This window comes from Lagopus leucura, unplaced genomic scaffold, assembly GCF_019238085.1.
Source record: "Lagopus leucura isolate 7727_CA_CO unplaced genomic scaffold, USGS_WTPT01 Super-Scaffold_1, whole genome shotgun sequence".
Classification (NCBI taxonomy): Eukaryota; Metazoa; Chordata; class Aves; order Galliformes; family Phasianidae; genus Lagopus; species Lagopus leucura.
The window spans coordinates 11969469-11991989 of NW_024962250.1; the positions used below are offsets into that span (position 1 = coordinate 11969469).

At 42.9% G+C, this 22521-nt stretch overlaps 2 protein-coding genes across 8 annotated transcripts in view; one reads left to right on the top strand and one right to left on the bottom strand.

The window, feature by feature from the left end:
- Positions 1–178: 178 nt before the first annotated feature.
- Positions 179–6712, top strand: LOC122179091 (retinol dehydrogenase 12-like). The gene is made up of 7 exons (XM_042870128.1): positions 179–289; positions 705–823; positions 1702–1857; positions 2482–2586; positions 2790–2999; positions 3801–3990; positions 5874–6712. Exons 1-7 carry the CDS (start codon positions 192–194, stop codon positions 5974–5976), a joined length of 981 nt encoding a protein of 326 aa, XP_042726062.1. The 5' UTR covers positions 179–191; the 3' UTR covers positions 5977–6712.
- Positions 6713–8044: 1332 nt separating this feature from the next.
- ZFYVE26 (zinc finger FYVE-type containing 26) overlaps positions 8045–22521 on the bottom strand; it is a 48914-nt gene continuing 34437 nt past the window's right edge. For 5 of the 7 annotated variants that reach the window (XM_042864952.1, XM_042867384.1, XM_042866558.1 and 2 more), the window contains 9 exons: positions 21605–21814; positions 20548–20766; positions 18499–18696; positions 18136–18338; positions 17022–17163; positions 16415–16474; positions 12511–12693; positions 11487–11531; positions 8045–10441 (listed from right to left, as the gene is read on the bottom strand). In XM_042864952.1, the coding sequence (XP_042720886.1) occupies positions 10232–10441; positions 11487–11531; positions 12511–12693; positions 16415–16474; positions 17022–17163; positions 18136–18338; positions 18499–18696; positions 20548–20766; positions 21605–21814 (1470 nt within the window). In that variant the 3' untranslated portion in view covers positions 8045–10231. Of the gene's footprint in view, positions 10442–11486; positions 11532–12510; positions 12694–16400; positions 16475–17021; positions 17164–18135; positions 18339–18498; positions 18697–20547; positions 20767–21604; positions 21815–22521 lie in introns of those variants that run through there. The other 2 variants (XM_042865793.1, XM_042868946.1) reach the window with 2 other exon arrangements.

Sequence of the window (22521 nt, forward strand, 5' to 3'; positions counted from 1 at the left end):
AGGGCCTCGCAGCGCGCTGCCCGCCGGGAGCTGTAGTCGCAGGGCCGCACACAGTCTCGGGACGGCCCCGCCTCTGGGTGCTCTGGGTGCTCCGGCCCGCCCCCTGCCCGCCCCACGTGCGGCCACCGCCCATGTTCCCGGGCGGGGCGGACTCGGCTCTTCCGGGCGCGATCGGTGCGGACGCGGCGTGGATGGAGCCGGCGGCGGCGATGCCGAGCTGCTGGTGCGCGGTGCTGGGCGCTGCCGTGTCCGTGCCCCTCCTGATGCTGGCGGCGGCGCCCTATGTCAGGTGCGGGGCGCTGGGGGGAGCCGCGCGGGGGCTCCGTGCCGTCGGGGTTCGCGTTTGGGCTGCTTCGCTCGATTCTTTGCTGGGGGGAGGAGAAATACAAAGGGCTTTTTTGTTAACGCCGCTCCGGCGGCGGTGTCTGAGTGGCGGCAGCCGACTGCTTGCGCCGTTCCCGTGGAGGGGCCGGTGGCAGCCGCGGCACGGGGCGGTCGGGCGCCGGTGGCCAGGGTTCGCCCCACGGCGCCGCGCGGAGCCCATTGGCCGCGGCGCTCGGAGCCCCGCTGACAGCCAATGGGAGCCGTAGCCCCGCCGGCGCGGGCAGAGTGGGGTGTTGCGGCGGGCCCGGGCCGGCTGTGCCGCGGTGCCCGAGCTCTTGGCGAAGTCGAAGCCGCCCTCGAGTCCCGCCGCTCTCTTGCAGGCGGTACGTGGCCGGAGGGCGGTGCGGGTCCGCGGCCAGGCTGGACGGGAAGGTGGCGGTGATCACGGGCGCCAACACCGGCATCGGGAAAGAGACCGCCAGGGAGCTCGCACGGAGAGGCAAGTCAGCGTCACGCTGCGAGCGGGTGCGGCTCTCCTCTCTGCGCCCAAGGCAGGATCGCTGCGTGATTCTCTATGCGCAGTCAGTGTCCCGCAGCAGCTGCTAATCCCTTCTCCTAGCTTAACCGCACTTAGAAGAGACAGTGCTAATTGGAACTGATGTGATCTGGCACCACATACTGTGGTGCAGAGCCTGATGGCCCCTGGAGTTACTGAGCCTGGGGCCGTGCTTCCATCTGAGAGCCACCTTCTGAAGTTCCCTCAGACAGGGCTGTAATTCCTGAAGTGCAGCTCCCCAGTTCTCAGCTGCCTTCACTGCTTGAGCCCTGACACCGTGTCCCAGCACGTGAAAATACTCAGCACTATGGCCACTTGGAGAGGACCAGGCAAGTGCCTGGAGTCACAGGGCTATCCTTGTTTGGGGCTGGGAAACGGCTCAGATCTGCTGCTGTTGTGTTTCAGTTGCTCACGTTTTAAAATTAGTTTAAATGTTTTTTGGTAACTATCAAGGCAGTGAAACTACCCATGTTAGAAATTGCTCTGGCTGGAGTCCAGGCATCTCTGTGTGCTGTAGGCCTTAGTGCCACATGTACAAACTGGCCATACCAGGGCAGCAGTGCACTCACCTGACTGGGAGAAGCTGGACAGAGGCACTTCAGATGTGCATTTTCCTTGTCTGAAAAGAGGTTCTGGGCTGGCTTGGAGCTAACAATCTATGAGAAGAGTTTTTGTGCTTGTTACCTTCTCCCCTGAACTGAAGTCAGTTCCATAGGAAACAAGACATTGTAAGCGTTGAGTGGTCGGCCCTTGTTCCAGCTCTGGCCATGCATTGTGCTCCCAGTGACATCCGTTTGTGTTCTGCTTTTTCCTCCTTGCAGGCGCAAGGGTGATTGTTGCCTGCAGAGACATAGCAAAGGCAGAAGCTGCAGCACGCGAAATCCGAGCTGACACAAACAATCAGGAAGTCATTGTGAAAAAGTTGGACTTGGCTGATACAAAGTCCATCCGGGAGTTTGCTAACAGCTTTCTAGCAGGTATGACCTCTGGGTCCTTGTTTTCAGTGTGCATATTTTGCCAGCAACTGCTGTCTGCTTTCTGGAGCTAAGGAAAGGGTACAACAGAGCGTAACTCGGGAGGACTATTGCCCTGCTCTATTCCTATGCTGCTGTTGACTTCCTGTGTGACCACATGCATATCATGGGTTTTAAAGCAGAAATTGAGGGTGTTGTACAATGCCGCATGTTGCTGATGTGACTATGAAAGCATCTTCCCCTTTGTTGTATGGATTTCATTTGTAGTATCTGGAATTGTTCTGTGCAACAATATCTATTCTGAGCAAAGGCAGAAAAATGAGAAGGCAGCCCCACCCTCCGTTATTGTTGGTGTCTTCAGGCAAGAAGGGAGTTCTGTTACAGTGCCAGCGATTTTTAGCTAACATCAGATTCCTGACCCATGCATCTCTGTGCCATGTTGGCTGTTGTGGTTTACAGCAGGAGCTTGCCGGAGGCCATGGGCGAGTTGATGGTAGGAGAGTTATCCTTATTTTACAGAAGCAGTGTGGCTGCCACTTGGGCATGGGTTTTCTTTTTTGTCTGACTTGTGTCTGTCTGTATTCCATCTCTGTATTTAATGATTGATGTCTTTTTTCTTTCTTGCAGAAGAGAAGGAACTTCATATCCTCATTAATAATGCTGGGGTAATGTTATGCCCTTACTCCAAGACAGCCGATGGCTTTGAGATGCACCTGGGAGTGAATCATCTTGGTAAGGCCAGTGGAGTCAGGTTTTCATTTCATATCTCTGGAAAAAGCCAGTGGGAAATCCTGCTTCCAGGTGCTTTCATTTTTCCTTCTTGTGGTTAGAATGGAAGGAGGAAAGCTATAGCTCATAATAAGCACATTGAAAGTACTTTGTGATTCCAGTGGGGAAACCCTTCAGAGAAGAACTGAATTTCTTCTCACCCCCAGGTCATTTTCTTTTAACCTTCTTATTACTGGAGCGTCTGAAGCAGTCTGCACCATCCCGCATTGTGAACGTGTCCTCACTGGCTCATCACGGAGGCCGAATCCGCTTCCATGACCTCAATGGCGAGAAGAGCTACAATCGTGGCCTCGCCTACTGTCACAGCAAGTTGGCCAATGTCCTTTTCACCCGAGAGCTGGCAAGGCGGCTGCAAGGCAAGTCCCAGCAGAGAGTGGTTTCCTTGGCTCTTGAGCAGTGTGGGTGAGGAGGACGGACAAAAAAAGCCTGTGCAAAAATGAAATGGTTTGAGACAAGGGTCACTGAGAGCTCTCTGTTGGAAAGGAAAATGTATCTCATCCATGGAACTAGGAAACGTAAAGCACTAATTATCTTAACAGCAACAGGGCATGGGAGGTCAGTGGCCTGACACAGTTGAATGGATTTGATTTTAATTTGGCACTTGTCAAAAACTGGCTGCATCTAAGCACACAATTGTGCTATGTGAGTAGAATTTGAAGAGGGAAAAACAACAACAAAGGAACTTGTGTCGAACTGCAATCTCTTGTGGACAAACTAAGGCAGTTGTAGCTGCCTTCAGTGGTGAAGGGCTGTAAAATACAAGCACAGGGCTAGACAGTATCTTTTAAGTCACAACATGTATCGGCCTTGTTATTCAGTCCTTTTTGTAAACTTAAGCAGTATCTTCTCTAATTGTAGTACAGTAAGTCAAAGAAATCTCTTGCTGTCTAAAGCCCACTAGAAATTGCTGTTTGAACATCAGGCTCCCTGGTACACTGTTGTGCAGAAGACATATAGTGACAGCACTGTTTGGAAGGGACAAGGGAGTGCTCCAGAAAGCAGTAGCACTAAAAATTTCATTAACACTCCCTTTATCCACAGCAGTTCTTCTGTAAGTTGCAGAATAGTTGCAGGTGGAATTGAGGAAGATATTAGTCCACTGTTTAAAGGCAATCTGACACATTAATTTTGTCCTCAGCTACTTTCTTTTACCATAGGCACTAAAGTCACAGCAAACTCTCTCCATCCTGGCTCTGTCCATTCTGAGTTGGTCCGGCACTCATTTGTAATGTCATGGCTGTGGAGGATATTTTCATTCTTCTTGAAGACTCCATGGGAAGGAGCTCAGACCAGTGTGTACTGTGCAGTAGCAGAGGAGCTAGAATCTGTGACAGGACAATATTTCAGGTGGGTGCAAGCTGATGGAGTGATATACTGTGAAGCCTCACTGGCAGAAAAAATGAGTATTACTGTCATTATTAAGAAGAGACTACATAAGTGGTCGGTATAACTCAATCTTACTGGAATGAGGGTGAGAGAAATACTAGAGCACTATCCTTTCTAGATTTCTTGAAGATGATACTGCATTAGAAGGGATCTCTGACCTATGCAACACTTTATTTCATGCCAGCAGTATTAGTGGACTCCAAGTGCAGGAAAGGCTGTCACGATTGTAGCGCTCTAATCCTTAGATTGCAGTAGAGCTGTTTAGTTAATGAGGTCACCTAAGGCAGTCAGGGAGAGATCAGTTTAGTTTTACCTGTTGGAACAAAAAGGGCCTGTGCACCCAAAGAGAGGGGAGGTCTGGTGGTGCTGCAGAGCTAGAAGGTAAGATTTTCAGGACTGGCACATGACAAAAATAACTTGATTCTCCAGTGTGACAGACCATCAGCTACAAGAGATGCCTGCTGGGATGCTTATCACTCTTGCCTGCAAACTATTAAACTATTAGTTGTAGCTCTCTCTACAAACCCGATTGTTTCTTAATTTCCTTTCACCTACTCCAGGACACTGCATAATCATGTCTTTTCTCTTAAAAAAGCTACAGCTCCATACAGTTCTACGTCATCATCGTCCTAAATTTGGAAACTGCAATTTCAACAGTTTCCTTTAGCTGTGTATGTCAGTTTCTTGCTGGGTGTAGAGCAGTATAACAATACTGTATTTAGGAAATTAACGTAGTTGTTGTTTTTTTTTTTTCCCCAAAAAAATACTGTTGCCTTTGCAACAGCAATACTGAAGCCTTAGTTTCTTTTCAGAGCTCTCCTTTCTTGTGATAAGCAAGCAGATTAGTCTCTGTAATGACTTTGATCTTCACTTGGGTATTTGTTTATCTTAATCGGACTTGAATATATAAATAGATGCCTTAATCTTCTGTGCAAGACTCACTGTTTTTCTGAGAATAGAAGTGGGGTACTGCACTAGAGTACAGAAAGCTTTGGTAGATTTTAAAGTCATAAAAAAGCAGAGTTTTGAACTTGATAGGAAAGTAATAGCCTTCACAGTAAATCTCACACAGGCCTGGTTTTACACTGGATTGGCCTGAAAGCCTTTCAACTTTCCAGGCAATGTATGTATATTAAACAAGCAGCCTGCCAGTCTTCAGGAGCATCAGAGACTGTGTGTTTTGGGATATAAGAACACTAGAAAGGATAGAAATCTTACATTTCATTAGATGCAATTTCAATTGTTCTCTTAAATTTCTATGTAACATGCAGCATCTAGCATTACAGATGAGAACACACAATCCCTAGTCCAGACAATGTACTGCCAGATTGCAGGAGCTGAGAAGAAAGGGGCTGTAGTTCAGGGGATAATGAAAATGGCATTAATGTGAAACCATATATAGTTATTACAGTATTATATTCAGAGGCAGCTTTATCTTTAATGCAGTGGCAATATAGTGGGATGAATAGGACGGGATAACCAGTTTCGAAAGGTCTGTTTGAGGAACTTAGTTATAATTTGCTAGAGAAGTACTCCTGCACAGCCTGGTTAGCATTTATAATCTTTTTTAGTAATATTAATGAGAACTCACAGTGACAAGTATACAGCAGAATATAAATAAAGTTCTGTAAACATCAAGGTGGCAGATAGAGCTATACTCAGTTGCTAGTTTTTGGTGCCACTGGGAAAGATTCTTCCCAATCTAACTCCCACCCTCCCTGCCCTTCTTTACTTGGTCTTGAAGCTTCATGGATTAAAAGCAATTCCCTCACTTTATCATAGCCATTTCAGTGTACAGCTAGAGATTTTTGATTTTAAAAATAATAATAATATTCCTCTTACAGTGATTGCCAGCCAGCGTATGTATCTCCATGGGGTCGGGATGATGAGACAGCAAAGAAGCTCTGGAATGTGAGCTGCGAGCTCCTCGGCATCCAGTGGGACTGAGCAGTGCAGCCATCTGTGTGTATGTGGCTGAGCACAGTGATGCTACTCTTGGGAAGAGCACTGCTGCCAAGAACACTGGTACTTCAGCTGCCCTTGTGATGGTTCTGTGGATGCAGTCCAGTATGATTTTCTGGAATGCTACACTTAATGATTGAGATTAGAAAGCAAAGCATCCCTTTTTGTAGCTGGAAAATTAGAGCACCAATACTGTGAGCAATCATTGGTAACTCACAACAGCTAGAGGCTGTTGTCCTGTGGCTTTAGAATAGAAATGGAGGTTATCATCTTAGCTTTAGGTCACCTGTATTGAAAGTTGCTTTTTGCTTTAGTCTCTTTTTCCATAACCAGTAAAACGTTAAAAACTAGATTTACAAGGTCATTTTTTGTTCCTAATATTTGACAGGGCAGAGTACAAGTAGTCATGTTTCTGGCAATTACATGTAATATAAATGCTCACAAACACTCAGAAACAAGTGCTGGCCTAACTAGGATCAAGCATTATTTTCCATGTTCTCTAAACACCTCTAGCCTGTGAAGTAAGACTGGTTCATCTTTTGGGAACACAGCTGTCAATGCAGCTAGCTGGAAGGTTAAAACCTGCAGGAATGGTGAAATTGGGTAGTGGCTAGTTATTTTATTCAAAACAGTTAACAATCTGTGCTGTGGAAACACTAAGCAAAGATGGTATAAAACTTGTCCTAATAAAAATCTAAGCTGTACTTAAGTGATTTACAAACCTGGAAAAAAGCAGATTTAATTAAAACGAAAGTTAACTGCGCTGAAAAACAACAATTAATTTCCACTGAGGCTTTAGCATTGAATTTGCTCTGACAGCAAACTACCTTGAGCTAAATAGCTGAAGCAGGGGCCAGTGCTATCCTGATATTATGGTCAGTTTAGTCACAGGACAGAAAAAGAAAACAAATCGGAGCAGCTATGGGCCACAGCTATCCATGGCTACCAGCCTGACCTCACTGTACCATACAGCCTGCATGGTCAAAAGGCAGCTCAGTCAATCCACGTCCTCATGAGCTTACTGCCTTGGAGCTCTAGTGAAAATTGATATAATGGGACCCATCATCCAAGATTGTTTCTGAAAAATAGGGTTTTTTTTAGCTGCTTAACTCAACAAGTGCCATAGCTCACAGGATTATCTTTTTCTGGAAAAAAAAAAAAATCCAGAAGTATTTAGACCCATGTTTGAACACTCCTCTGACCAACTGCCAGTGTTGGGGAGCAAATGCTCATGTTATGATTCATGATGTCTGGAAGCTATCCACGTACATCAGTCCCATGCTACCTCCGATCAATACTAAATAAAGCCATTTCCTTTTTACAGCAATTTTTTGAAGAAAATTTCAGAAATGATGCAATTCACTTGTTTTTGCTGGTATCTGCACTGCCTTACTAATGTAAAAAAATAATAATTTTAGCTGATATTCTGAAGTCCCTTTCTGTTTCTCCCTGTGCTTTGACCTTTTTTCCTCCCTCAACACTGTAGCAGTGGATTGTTTACCTACCATGCAGGCTCTGATCAAAGGGGATTTCAGGAACAACAAACCATAAAAAAAAAAAAAAAAGCAGAAAGAATCTCTAGGCCATATTTTCCCCTTTTAGGTCAGTGTCTTTCTCAAACAAATGAATCAGATCCTAGAGTCACTATAAGACCTAACCACATATTACCATAGAGGGACGTCTCCTCACTCTCTGACCTTGGCTAAGTCATTTATAGCTTATAGGTTAATCTGGAAAATGAGTGCTTAAGCTCATTTGGCTGCCTTAAAGGGAGTATTGTAAGGGAGAGTTGCATTAACTTGCAAAGCTGCCTGAAGAGAATTACTAGTCTGCCAGAGTACACATATAAGCCGAGCTAGCTACCGAGATGACCTCTGAAGAGGTGATGATAGCACAGTTGCTCTTAAATATGGAGAATGTTATAGCAAAGGCATATTTTGGTATGACAGCAACTCTTCCCCATGTTCATCTGGTGAACATAGCCACATAAAAAAAAATACAGATCTACAATAAAAGACTCCGCTATGCTGAGATGAAAAGCAAACAAGATATATTGAAACTTTCAGTCATAACACTTTATTCTCCTTTTCACACACCCCCATTGTAAACAGCCCATGGTCATTTCTATAGAGTTTTTAAATTGGCAGTACTTAATCCATTTCTGAAGCTCAAAAATCCAAACCATTGATAATTGCACTATTCATGACAAAAGGCAGTTGGTCAGGATCAGAATTCCAGTTCTGCTGGTAAGAGAAACATTCCCTACAATTCCAGGTTAAGAACATCAAATTACAACAAACACTATAAAGTGCATAAAGTACAGTGCAAAGAAGTCGAGAGGAAAGGCAGGTACAGAACTGACTGGTCTGCATGACGAACTCCGCTCTCTGTGCTCTATATAGCTGTAAGGAACTGGAGCAGAACAGTGTTACAGCAAAGCATAACTGGATACCCATGAACAGTAGAACCTCCCCCCATAATTAGAGAGCTAGAAGTCATCAAATAGATGGATAGTGTCACGTTTTAGGATTAGCCTAACAGCTCTAAGCTGACGGCAAGCTAGGTCAGTCTGGCCAGGAAAACAGAAGCAGCTTTCATCGGTACTGCTCACTAATGAGATCATGCAAATCTGTGATTGGGAGATTCTAACATCTAAATGCGGTCATTTCTGACGACTTGGCTGAGAGACATTTCTAGCCCTGCTCTAGTGAATACTGTGCCTCTGGGAGAGATGGTGGTAGCAGTGGAGCACCCAGAGGGGATGGAGCAAGTCCTTCCCAATGCTATCAAAGTCTGTTCTGTCACTGCACCGAGTCTGGGGACATTACAAAACCCATACTTGACAGTCTCAGTTATTCTATGTACTAAAACTACTTGCAGAAACTGTTCTGTTTCCTCAAAAGTCAGTCAAATGCTAAACAGTTAACAACAAAAGTGAACTAGTTTTCCCATCTTGTGCTGAAGGAAAAATTAACTGCAAACATACTCTTGTGGCTAAGTTTTGTTTCTTTTAGAAGGTCCTACTGCTGTCTGTCTTCTGCTCATTTCACGTGTCCAAGTCATCATTGCAGAGCAGCAGCTGCTTGTTTCAGCATCCTTTAATGCAGAAATGACACAAAGTTTGCTGATTAAACCTAAGAACTCTGCTGTTTCTTGTCACAGTAAGCACCTTACCACACACACACAAGTTTAGCACAGGAGCCACTGTTCCATTCCTTGCACTATAAAATACTGCCTTTTCACACGTCCTAACGCACTCCGGCCTGACATTATAATATACACAGTATGTCTTGTTAATGCATTCTGCTGTACCTGACAGGGACAGGTTATTCTCATAAGAAAAAAACTAAAATTCCTGTGTGACAGGAATACAGACTGCTGAATTTTGCCACAGCTCTATCTTTCCATATTTTCTGCCATACCTAAAGTTCACTGGCATCTGCTCAGTGATAAAGCTGCATCACAACATTTTATTGGATATTATAGCAAAGAAAGAGGTAGGTGATTTTTTAAAAACTATTTTAAAGGATTTTTCCCTTTGTAGGCCCTTTGCAGGATATGCCACTTACAATTTTATCCATTTTGTAAGGACTCACGTGCAATATGTATTTCAGACAGTGCAACTGGGAAGTAGAAACCTGCCATGAAGAATCAGTTTGTACTTTGTCCAACAAACTAAGAACGTTGAACGCATTGCAGTGGGTAGGAGTGGGGGAAAGAAGTTAGCAATAGTTTGTGTAGAGATTTTAAAAACAACCATCTCTGAATTTCAGTCTTTGTAAAAGATCTCTGAAATCTTCAAAAAAATCCTAAAGGAAACCTATAATCACAGAAAGTGTTATACTCTAGGCTACACTGAGCTGTTGAGATTTTTCTGTTCTCTCCATGCAGGTTGTCTGGATTAGAAATTAAAAAAAAAAAAGGGGGAAAAGATCAGTGCCTTTCTAAAAAACGCAAGCGCTCTCTTTCACAGACCTAAAAAAATCTTGCTTGTTCTGTTTGAAATTGCCACCCTTCCGCCTACCCAAATTAAAGAGGGCCAAAAGACACCCTGAGGTAGTGACTATTTGTGAGATTACTGGCACTTGTAATTTAGTTCCCTTCCTTTTAACCAGAGGCACACTGGCAGCTTCCATTTGCTACTGACACAAGTTAGAAGACTTCCCTTTTACCAAGTGATTGCTGCACTGCGTGCCTTTAAGGTGTCTTGAAGTCTTCCCCTTCTGCATGATGGTGAATGTTATTTCCTGCTGCCCTGGCCAAGCCGATTTCTCGTTTTGGGCTGGTGCACTGTGAGCCACTGGGTACAGATGGCGTGCACAACATCTTCTCCACTACTCTCAGCCAGCTGGCGCACATGCTGGACAAGCTGCACTGCTCTGCTCTTCTCTTGTCTCACCGAGACCAGATATGCAGAACGCAACTTGTTGCACATCAGGTAGGCTTGAATCTGGAGGGAAAAGGGCAGGCAGAACTCCATTAGAAAGTTAAGGTAAGCTAACAAAATAAGCAAGGATTTGCTGGATTACTATCTTGCTCAAGAGCCTGTCATAGAAGGCAACATAAGCATAACATGAGGCAGAGTATTGCATGGTGTAGATCCCAATATAAAAGATAAACAGATGTATATATTTCATTAAATTTGTCTCTTATGGAAACTCTTTTAAAGCATCACCAAGAAATATACATTAGTAATTTTATTTTATGCATTGTTTCCATAACCCCATGGCAAAGATTATAAAATAGTCATTGCCTTCTACTGCTCTTCTGTTGTTCTTCTGGAGCAGCTAATACATGAATATTTCAATAATAAATCATTCATAAAATGAATTAAAAGCCCATTTTTCAGTCTACGTGAAACACCAAGTTTGTCAGTTGGAAAAGGACAGAGTAGAGTCAGAAATTTTAACATTTTATCCTTAATTATGCCACTTGGGATCTACAGAAGTTTGTAACTCTGATCCACAGCCACTTCATCTACAAATATGCACTCAGAGTTTCCTTATTTATATGCAACTTTCCAGAAGCTTGGCAGGCTGGTATTTAAGCTAACGAAGAAATCAATTAGTGCAGGCCTCATTTCCTCTAAGAAAAAAAAAAAACCTTCAATTCTGATATACATTTTATCATTTAACTCCTTACCACAATGAAAGCAGTTTAAATGTTGAAAGAATGATAAGCTGAAATGGCCATCTCAGAGCTAACATGGAAATACATTTCCTCCAGTCTTACTAACGCCTAGCTCTCATTCCAAGGACTACCAAAGAACTATGAGGATAAAGATTGATCAGTTCTTTCATCTCGCAGTTCTACACTTGAAAACACCGCAGCCTTAAGCAGCTCTTTGATTTCTACAGTCTAGAAAGTAGCCTTCAAAACCCTTATTTGAATGAGGATGACAGAGAAAATGCTGGAAGAGAGCATGTATCCTGGGGTTCAAGACTGGCCTGTTCAGCTCTTGCTAAAGGAATTCTTCTTACTGTGATTTTACTTACCTTGTTTTCATCACTGTCCATATCCTGAATCAGATTATCGAGGTCCTGTAGCCAAAAAGGGAAAAGGTGTTCACATTTAAGCGACAATGGTTTGCAAACTTTTATTCCTTAAGGAACCAAAGCTCTGCCTAGAGAAATAGCTGCTGAGATGACAGCTAGATGTTTACATTTATCCCAACCAACACCACACATGTAGAAAATATAAAATCCTTTTATATATTAATAATTTATTTATAAAATAAATTATTCCCTTTACCACAGCTTCTTCTGCCTCCCAAGTCTCTGGGGCCTCCCTAGAGAACACTATGAGGTCAACACCTTGTCCCCTAAGAAGTTCTATCATTCAAGTTAGGAGTGTGCAGCAATAAGACAAGGAATAATGGCCTAAAACTTGAACACAGGAAGTTCCATACCAACGTGCAGAAGAACTTTACAGTAAGACAGAGCATAAGAACAGGTTGCTCAGAGAGGTTGTGGAGCCTCCTTTTTTGGAGATATTCAAGACTCGTGAACACCTACCTGTGCAACCTATTATAGGGTAACTGTTTAGTGGTTGGACTCTATGATCTCTCAAAGTCTCTTTCAACCTGAGATTCTGTGACTTATGCTTCCTTCACTGGGACAGAAAACATGCTGTGGTAGGTAAAAGGAATCCTAAAATGGCTTCCTATGAAGGCAGAATGTTTCTGTTTCCATACATACACTGTATTAGCCAGGGAAGCTTCACTGAAGGCCACCCCTCCCACTCCAGTTTAGAGCATTTGGCAGGGTCCTGTCAGACAAAGGTTCTCTCTCTATCACAAACACTTGGGAAGCGCCGCATAGGAGCACACTAAGCAATCTATCTTTTTCTCTCAGACAAGTCAGCGTAAGGAAGGAAAACACACTCCCACCTTCAAACAATACATGCTAGAATATCAGAATCACTAAAAGGGCAACACAGGCACTACAGAGTAGTCCCTGTAACCTATGTTGTATACAACCCATTGTACTTCAAAAGGAGTATCAGGCAGGACAGAATTACCTCAGCAGGTATGTTCTTGAATTCACTTAGACAATTTAAGATAATGGTATCCCCATCATTCTTGGCTGCAACTCCAGACTCGCTGACACACTTGAGTAGCTGCCGAATCTCACTGTACTTTTGCTGCTTCACCAGCTGTTTGGCTACTTTGCTGTACACTTCTGTAGCCTCCAGCTGGAAATCCTAGAGGTAGGTTGAACACCAGAGGAACATGTTAAATACTGTCAGCAGGTTTTCCCAGTATAGTCTCAGCAACCCTATACAAATAAGACAATCTCCGTTGAGGACAAAATATCATAGCATGCTCAAAAAAAAAAAAAAAAAAAAAAAAAAAAGAAACTTTTGGTGGCCTCTGATTTTCAAGTCACCACTGCTCAGGACTGACTCAAAGTTTCTTTATAATCAGCTGGCCAAAATTCAGCTTTGCTCAAGAACAAGAACACTGTCACCTCCTTTCCTGGGGTGGCAAAGTCAATTTTACTTACTACTTCTGACAGATCTTTCTTACCCAACCCACCTCTACCTCACTTAGCAGGCTCCCATTATATCCCTTGACAGCAGCCACCCAGGAAAACTAAAGGCATCTGATTACATCTCTCTCATATGAAGAAAGAAATATAAGCTGAAGACTGATCCTGCTATGAAGACAAAGAATAAAGAAAAAAAAAAAAGGAAAGAAAATAGAAGAGATGGTAAGCAGTTGGACTTACTGCTCCATCTCTTACTAGAAAGTAGCAACAGCTGCTGCTGTGGGTTTTTTTTGTTGTTGTTTTGTTTTTTTCTCAGTCCAGACAGGTGCTCTACCTTGTTCTGCCTTTCTTGTTGTGAAAGGGGGCGGGGGCAGCTTGGGTTGTAGTGACCACGAGGTGGTGGAGTTCAAGATCCTGAGTGGAAGAAGTAAAGCAAAAAGTAGGATTGCTATCCTGGACTTTAGGGGAGCCAACTTCGATCTCTTTCAGGGCCTACTTTGAGCTGTCTCATGGGCTAGGGTGTTGGAAGGCAAGGGGGCCTGTGAGAGCTGGTCGGCATTTAAGCAGCTCTTCTTCCAAGCTCAGGATCGGTGCGTCCCTGTGAGGAAGAAATCGGGAAAGGGTGGCAGGAGACCTGTGTGGATGAGCAAGGAGCTCGTGCACAAACTCAAAGGAAAGAAGAAGGCCCATGAAATGTGGAAAAACGGTCTGACTACTTGGGAAGAATACAGGAATGTTGTCAGGGTCTGCAGGGATGCGACAAGGAAGGCTAAAGCCTGCCTGGAATTAAATCTGGCAAAGGGGATAAAGGATAATAAAAAAGGTTTTTTCAAGTACATTAACAGTAAAAGGAAGACTAGGGAGAATGTGGCTCCCCTGCTAAGTGACGGGAGTGTTCTGGTAATGGGGGATGCTGAGAAGGCGGAGATACTGAATGCCTTCTTTGCTTCTGTCTCCAGTGAAAAAGCTCCCCCTCAGGAATCTGAGACCCTGGAGGTTAGTGAGAGGATCTGGGGAATGGAAGACCCCCCTTCTGTCAGGGAAGAGGTGGTCCAGGAGCGCCTAGGCAACACCAATGTTCAGAAATCCATGGGACCCGATGGGATTCATCCACGGGTGCTGAGGGAGCTGGCAGAGGTGATTGCTGAACCGCTTTCTGTCATCTTTGAGAAGTCTTGGAAGACGGGGAAGGTGCCTGAAGACTGGAAGATAGCCAACGTCACCCCGATCTTCAAAAAAGGCAAGAAGGAAGACCCAGGCAATTATAGGCCAGTCAGCCTCACCTCTGTCCCTGGAAAGGTGATGGAACAGCTTGTACTGGATGTCATCTCCAGACAACTGGAAGAAGAGGAGGTTATCAGGAGTAGTCAGCACGGGTTCACAAGGGGGAGGTCGTGCTTGACCAACCTGGTAGCCTTCTATGATGTTGTCTCTGGCTGGGTGAATAGGGGGAGAGCAGTGGATGTAGTCTACCTTGATTTCAGCAAGGCGTTTGATACTGTCCCCCATGACGTCCTTATAACAAAGCTGAGGAAGTGTAGGATAGATGAGTGGACAGTGAGGTGGGTTGAGAACTGGCTGACTGGCAGAGCACAGAGGGTCGTTGTTGGTGGTGCAGAGTCCGGTTGGAGGCCTGTAACCAGCTGTGTTCCTCAGGGGTCTGTGCTGGGTCCGGTCTTGTTCAACATCTTCATCAATGACCTTGATGAGGGGATAATGGCCACCCTCAGCAAGTTTGCTGATGATACGAAGTTGGGAGGATTGGCTGACACGCCTGAAGGCTGTGTTGCCATTCAGCAAGACCTGGATAGGCTGGAGAGCTGGGCAGAAAAAAACCGGATGAGGTTTAACAAAAGCAAGTGTAGAGTCTTGCATCTGGGGAGGAATAATTCCATGCACCAGTACAGGTTGGGGGATGACCTGCTGGAGGGGAGCTCTGTGGAAAGGGACCTGGGTGTCCTGGTGGATGACAGGTTGGCCATGAGCCAGCAGTGTGCCCTTGTTGCCAAAAAGGCCAATGGCTTACTGGGGTGCATTAAAAAGAGCGTGGCCAGCAGGTCAAAGGAGGTGATCCTCCCCCTCTACTCTGCCCTGGTAAGACCTCATCTGGAGTACTGCGTCCAGTTCTGGGCTCCCCAGTACAAAAAAGACAGGGATCTCTTGGAAAGAGTCCAGCGGAGGGCCACGAAGATGGTGAAGGGCCTGGAGCATCTCCCCTATGAAGAAAGGCTGAGTGAACTGGGTCTGTTCAGCCTTGAGAAAAGGAGACTGAGAGGGGACCTGATCCAGGTCTATAAGTATCTAAGGTGTGGGGGGCAGAATGGCGAGGCCGGACTCTTTTCAGTGGTGAGTGGAGACAGGACAAGGGGAAACGGCTGGAAACTGCAGCATAGGAAGTTCCGCACAAACATGCGCAAGAACTTCTTTACAGTGAGGTGAACAGAGCACTGGAACAGGCTGCCCAGGGAGGTGGTGGAGTCTCCTTTCTGGAGATGTTCAAGACCTGCCTGGATGCCTACCTGTGTGACCTGCTGCAGGGAACCTGCTTTGGCAGGGGGGTTGGACTCGATGATCTCTGGAGGTCCCTTCCAACCCCTACAATTCTGTGATTCTGTGATAGAAGCAGGCCCTACCACCATGCACTGGTCACAAACATAACAGGCAACAAGGCCACAGATACTGCTTCAGTGGGCCACCTCTGTCCAGAAGCAGCCATGCTATATCCTTTGTCCCGTATGGGAGACAATAACAAGACTGCACGACATGAAGCAATATCCTTTAGCACCTCTTCTGCTCAAAAAGGGCACTGTTACCTTTTCCAGGGCAGCAAGTCAGTTTTATTTCTTCTGATAAAAGACCTTTCCTACCCAACCCACCACTACCCCAATTAGCAGACTCCTTTACCAACAAAGGAATGAGCAACACAGAAAGGTTTGGGAGCTAACGTTCTACACTGATATTTGCAAGCATCTCAACTTCTACCCAGACACGAAGTAGGTGAGGTCCCCAGAGACAGTTATCAGTTATTCAGCTTTGCTCTCTTACAGTTCAGAGAACAATGAGAGATATTTGGTGTGTTTGTGTGGCTATCCAAACTGCAAAGACCTAACATGTCAGAGCTCTCTACTCACACAGTAATTGTGGTCTGCCAGCATCAAGTCACTGAACAAGGTGCAAGACAAAGGGAAAGCTCTACATAATTCATTTGTAGAAGCCAATTAACTTGGAGGTGTCCTACTGTAGCAGAATCTTCCTTTCTTTACCAAACTTCTTCTAAATACATGCACGTTTAAGACTTGAACTACTGACTTTTCTCCTAAGAGATTTTCCCCTTCTGTGGATTAGAAGGCAACTGGCAAAAAAAAAGTCTTTTGCTTAAACAGCTGCTGTTTGCAGGAAGTTATTTTTTAATAGTAGTACCTGTTCTACCATACCTGAAGGACTCTGAATGCAATCCCAAATCCCTCCTCAACATTTTTGCCTTCCAACATGACCTGAAAAGAAAGGCATCAGACAACTCTGAGGATGCACATCCCTTTTGCAATCTACAGTTAAACAATAATGCTCACATTTATAGATATTGTCTAGAGGACAAAAGACATGAAATTACTTCAACAGAGAACTGCACCATCCCAACAAGTGCAGGAAATGTAAGGTCTATTGCTGTATACTGATTCATTGTGGAATGCTAGGTAAGCAACAGATGAAGCTGAGCTGAAGTTAAGGAAGGTAACAGCAGCAGCATTATTTGCCTTGCCTCAAAACAAGTACGATATACAATCAAAAGGCACATTTCTATCAGCATTTGGGATCCTCCTCTTCTGAGAGCTTGAATTTTGAGCAACAGTGCTTAAGTGTTTAAAGTATTCCCTGGCACTTGGAGAACAAAAAAAAAACATCTATTCTTCATTAACTGTAGGTTGCGTACATGCACAAGGAGTCTGCTCATTAAGCTGCTCCAACCATCAAATATTTAAACATGTGTATCACATTGGCACCAAAGGTAAAAAATAATGCTATGTTTGAAATAGTGGCACATACCTTGCAAGCAACATCCATTTTCATGTTGTTATTTCCAAACAGTGTTGGCAAGGAAGAAGCTGCCATTTGAGAGCTTCCCGAGGTCTCACATCGATGCAGAAACTTAGTTACTTCCATCTGCAGATCAACTGTATTGATGTGTCTAGAACAAGGGAAAAAACAAACCTCACTTGATTTTGTAACAGAGAAAGTGTTAATTAACATTTTTAAACTCACTACTTCCATGAACACATTTCAAAATACCATATTTGTTTCTGAACAGTAATTAGTAATTTTTTTAGTTACCGTTGCACTATCTCACTTTTGTAGCCAAATCTACAGCAATAAATTCTTCATAGATTTGTGCACTCAAGACATGAAAGCTGCAGGGAAGCTCTGTTTGTATTATTCTAAAGAGTGATTCAGAGAATCACAGAATGGATTGGATCTTAAAGCCCATCCTGTTCCAACACCTCTGCTGTGAGTAGGCTTGCCATCCACTCCATCAAGCTGTGACAGCTCGTCCAGATAACCTGTTGTTCCAGGATCTCAATGCCCTCTGCGTAAAAAATTTCAATCTAAAATCTAACCTGAATCTCCCCTCTTAGGTTAGAACTGTTTCCCCTTGTCACATTGCCACCAGACCATTTAATCTGGAATCCAGAAAGTGGATCCCAAATCAGTAACCACTACCTCTTTTTGATGTCTTCACACTCACTCCCTCACCAACTTTAAGCCTAATGTCTAGCCTGAAAAACATGAAAGGAAAGCTAATTCTAAGAAAACCAACTGCAAGAGATATATGGCTGAATTTACAATCTGATTTTTGAACATAGGGATTCAGCCAAGTCTGACACTCATAACTTAAGAATTCAGTCAAGTCTGACACCTGTTAGTTGAATTAAACAAATATAGACAGTAAAATATATCTGCCTGTGCATTATGTTTTGCTCTTTTAAATAACAGGATTATTACTAATATAAAAGTAATGGGAATCTTATAATTGCAACTAGCTAGCCAAATTTGGGTCAAGCTCAACTGGGATGCATTAGCTGAAGTCACCCCAAACACAATAATTAAGACAAAAAGTCTGAATTTCCCCTTAACCAAAATGTAGCTCGCTGCTTATAGATACCTTGACACATCTGTAGCAGACATTTTCTTCCGGAAAGTGTATACCATTTTTTTTCTTCCTGAACTTCTTGAGACCTCCTGCAGGTAGACTTTGAGATGGTCCTTGATCTTTATGAGCCATGTCTGTTTGCCTCCCAGTTCAGTGTAGGATTTTGCTCCATGAGTAAAAAATCTAATGCAGGTCATGGCAGCACGAACATGATCCTAGAAGACATATACTGTGTGCTAAGATGGATCAGAGGAAACCACATTCTTTAATCCTTGTCTCTATTGAAGTGCTCAAACAAAGCAGACACAGTAAATAAACAACAGATAGAAAACATTCAGCATCTCTCTGAAAGATATGTGCAAACACTCAACTTACCTTCATAAATTGTTGTAACTCATACAGGATGTGGTAGTAGTTCTTTTTCTGCAAGTATTTGCAGGCTGCAATCAAATACACCCCCCAGCTCTCCAGCCCTGGATCAATGGTTTCCAGCAAGTTCTCCAACATATGCAGCTTTCCACTTTGGTAGCTTGGAATGAAGATCCCTTCAATGAATACTTCAGATGGGGATTCCTACATAAACATCAGAAAGCTGGCTTGAAGCAAAGCAGCTGTCACACATAGATCTTCCTTATACAAAAAAAGTATCAACTGACAGATCACAGAATCAGCAGATAACTCAGGCTGGAAGGGATCTCTGAAGGTCACATGGCTCAAACCCCTGCTTAAAAGAGTGGTTTCTCAACCTGTCCAGTCAGATTCTGAGCATCACCAAGTGGGGCGATTCAGCAGCCTCTCGGGCCCCAGCTCCCATGTCTAAATATCCTCATTGCAAATTAAAAATTAAAAATTAAAAATTCCCATTTTCCATGTATCCAACTGGAGCTTCCCTTGCTCCAAATTGTGTTCATTGCTTCTTGTACCATGAATGCGAGACAAGCCTGACTCCATTTCCACCATCACCCATGAAATGGTTGAAATCAGCACTCAAGATATTTTCTCGCTTGCTCTTCATCAAACTTAAAACAACAACAACCACCACCACCACCACCACCACAAACAAATAAGAAAACTATCTCCACCACTCTCCTCCTATATGCCTTGTGCTTCATGGCCCTGATCATCATCCTGTATGTTAACGTTACAATGGAAAGAAGCATGAGTTATTTCTTGGCTCCCACATAAACTTTTTAAAGGCATGATTTGGATTTATTACTTTTTTTTTTTTTTTCTTATAACAAGATTCAAAAACACTCAAATGCAAAATGTTTTGCCAGAAATTCAGTACCTTATGATCTTAAGGTAATAACTCTTGCTCTCTAGTTCACATGATCACTACCTGACATCCATGCCCAAAGCCCCCACTGTCATCAACAGCAGTTTCAATGTCTGCTCCTTAACTCACAAAACTGTGTCACCAGCAAAACATGCAACTTTTCTTTAAAGTGACATAAAAGACACATTTGGAAAACAATTTTAACATGCAGATTGGAATAGAAGCTCAGAATGATTGATGACATAATGAAAAAGCAAAGCCTATACAACAACTTATTACAAAGCTCATAAGCAAATTGAAGATAATGGAATTCAGTATTTACAGTTATACATCATCAACAAGAATTAATAAAAAATATTAAATGAAACAATCACAGAAACATACAAATACAAACTAATCATTCCTCCTTCCCCAGCCACCCACGCACTTAGGAGTTTTCAAAGTGGGGAAATGTAATGAACTCATATCAACACACATCCTAAGCAGCCGCCTAAATGAAGCTAGAACTTCATTGGAGTAGTTTCCTAACTTAAATGTCATTAAATACCAACCAAACTGTATTATCCAGTTGTTCTTAAGCCCTCCTATTATATACAGTTTTCTGCAGTCAGGATCAGAAACCATTTTTTGGCTTTTCTAGATTTCTGTCCTTTACTCATATTTCCAGTACACCCAGAAGTGCAAACACAGGCGTCTGATGAAACAAGCAGTACCAACAGACAGAGCCACTGTGATAAAGTGTCTCAAGTTATCAGCATGTTGGAATTCAAAGTCTTCCTTATTCTAAACTGTATTAACAATGGGTACAAATTTTCAGCTTTGCAGGAAAAAAAAAAAAGCACTGTTGATAATAGTGACTCTACAAAGGAAAACCAGAGCACTTTTCTTCTCTATAGAAGTCACTGTTTGAACACAATGAGGAAGAGAGATTAAACACAAGGCCTAAAGATCTGTGTTATTTTCTTATATCACTGAATTATAGGTAGTCACTAAATAGCCTGAGAGATAACATTCAGGATATTGAAAAATGCCTGTGCATAAAAGCACCCATAATGCTGTGATACTCCATGTCATTTTCAACTGGTCTTGAAGACCTCTCAAGTACTTTCTGAATTTCATTTTAAGTAATGGAACACTGGATTACTCACCTTATTTAACAAGTGAAGCAGTGCTTCTCTCATACAGTCATGCCTCATGTAAAAGCTTATTATTGCCAGATTAGTGCCATAACTATGTAAATAGAACAAGCACTCTTGATAGTAGCTGTTACACTGAACCTTCCCTTCAGACATCATCTCCAGGGATAGACTTCTCGTTCTCAATGTTGCTTCAAGTTCCCTCAATGTGGCAAAGTAATCATCGTCCTGCTGTTAGAATAGAATCAGTGATAGGTGACAACTAATAAGAAAATTTTCTTTTCAACTGCCAACCAGACCAAGTTTTTCTGTTGTTGTCCTTAAAACAGTCATCATTTTGGAGGGGTTAATCTCCAGTAATGTTTTTTATAAACACTAGATTGGAGTCGTGCTACCAACAGACATGCTGAAAGTTGTGGCAGCTAGCACAACTCTCTTTCCAGGTATGCACAGGAAGCTTGTTTATTAAACACAACACAGCACTCCACAGCAGCTGCTTCAATAACCTAGTTCAAATAGGCTTTTTTATTTTTTGAAAATACTACTTTCAAGGTCTTTCATCATTATGATTCTGTAGTTACTTAATACTAAAAGGCTTTTTAATGCACCTAGTTAGAACTTCCAGAGCTCATCCCAAATCATATAATAGTGCTCCCTGTCCATGAAGAAACAAGCGAGTTCACATCTGTACCTTCAGCTTTCAACTCCTGCTATATTAGTGCTTTAGCAGAGAAATACCATTACTGCAGCAGAACAAAACATCAGTGGGATGGAGTTTACTTTTCGCAGACTCTAGTAATAATATTTCAACCACTACAGCTTCTTTCACATGTACCAAGTATGTCCCCAGTTACCAAAAAAAAAAATCCTATCATCTGCTGCTCAGTCATCAATTCACTGTGAGGTAGCAGCTCGTGAATTTCTCAACGATATTTAGCTTACAGCAGGTAATCATGACAAAAGAGGGGAAGAAACCAGTACCCGATATTGTATCATGCATTGCTGCAAAATGTGTATTAAAGCAAACTATTTTTGCTGTATGCTCTAAGAGCAGACAGAAGATCCTCACCGCAATGAGTACCGGCTTCACCGTGGACTCCAGGTACTGTATCACATCCTGGACTAGCCTCGAACCGTGGTTCAGCTGGTTTAGATCCACTGGTGGCTTTAAACATCGGTTAAACTTCTCTCTTGCCGAACTTAAATTTCCAGCTTTAAGACAAGCCATGCCCCAGGCATGCCATGCTCCGCTTGGATCCAACCCAGATTTTGTAGAAACCTTAATTCAAAACAATTTGTTAATACTGCAATACAGAAAATAGGAAAGCTGGCTTATTGCAGTCTGTGACTGTGATATAGATGTCCTTCCTAAAGTGTACTTCCCATTAGAATAAACATAAACATCACATGCTGATTATTTCTAGGTTATTGCATGAAATATCTACTGAAACATCCGTAATGTCCAAATCAATGTTTTCAATCATACAAGGTTAAGTAATCACACGTCTGGAAAACTTCAATTCAGCAGTTTTAAAACTTAGAAGACAATCTGTTTCTGATGGGAAAATGTCATAAGAAGCAATTGTTTTTCTTTACATAGAAAAACTGCATAAAGAACTGTGAGTTTGTGGTTTAAAAGCAAAACAATAGCAGATGCCTCATGAAATGCCAGGAAATTTTTTACTTCTAAGTCTGCTGATCAAATTTATTCCTGACGTTTTTTAGTCAATCGTCTGCCTTTAAACATGAAAAGTTTTTATTCAAATATGTTATTTATTTCTGTTTGGTTTTTTAAATCATCCGTTAAAAATTATAATTCTCTTCCTAAGAAATTGCAATGCCATAAAGAGACTTAGAAAATATTGGGAGCAGGGGAAGATAAACCACACCCAATGAGCTCCAATAGACAGATTTGCCATTATTGCCAATTTCTAAGTAAACTCTTGTAAAAGGTGCCTTACTATTATCTGTTGTGTTATTACAGAC

Bases quoted from the DNA above. Each gene is read 5' to 3' on its own strand.
- LOC122179091 (XM_042870128.1), top strand. From the start codon at position 192: ATGGAGCCGGCGGCGGCGATGCCGAGCTGCTGGTGCGCGGTGCTGGGC. The intron at 290-704 runs GTGCGGGGCGCT...GCTCTCTTGCAG, and splicing joins GCGGCGGCGCCCTATGTCAG to GCGGTACGTGGCCGGAGGGC. The intron at 2,587-2,789 runs GTAAGGCCAGTG...TCTCACCCCCAG, and splicing joins CCTGGGAGTGAATCATCTTG to GTCATTTTCTTTTAACCTTC.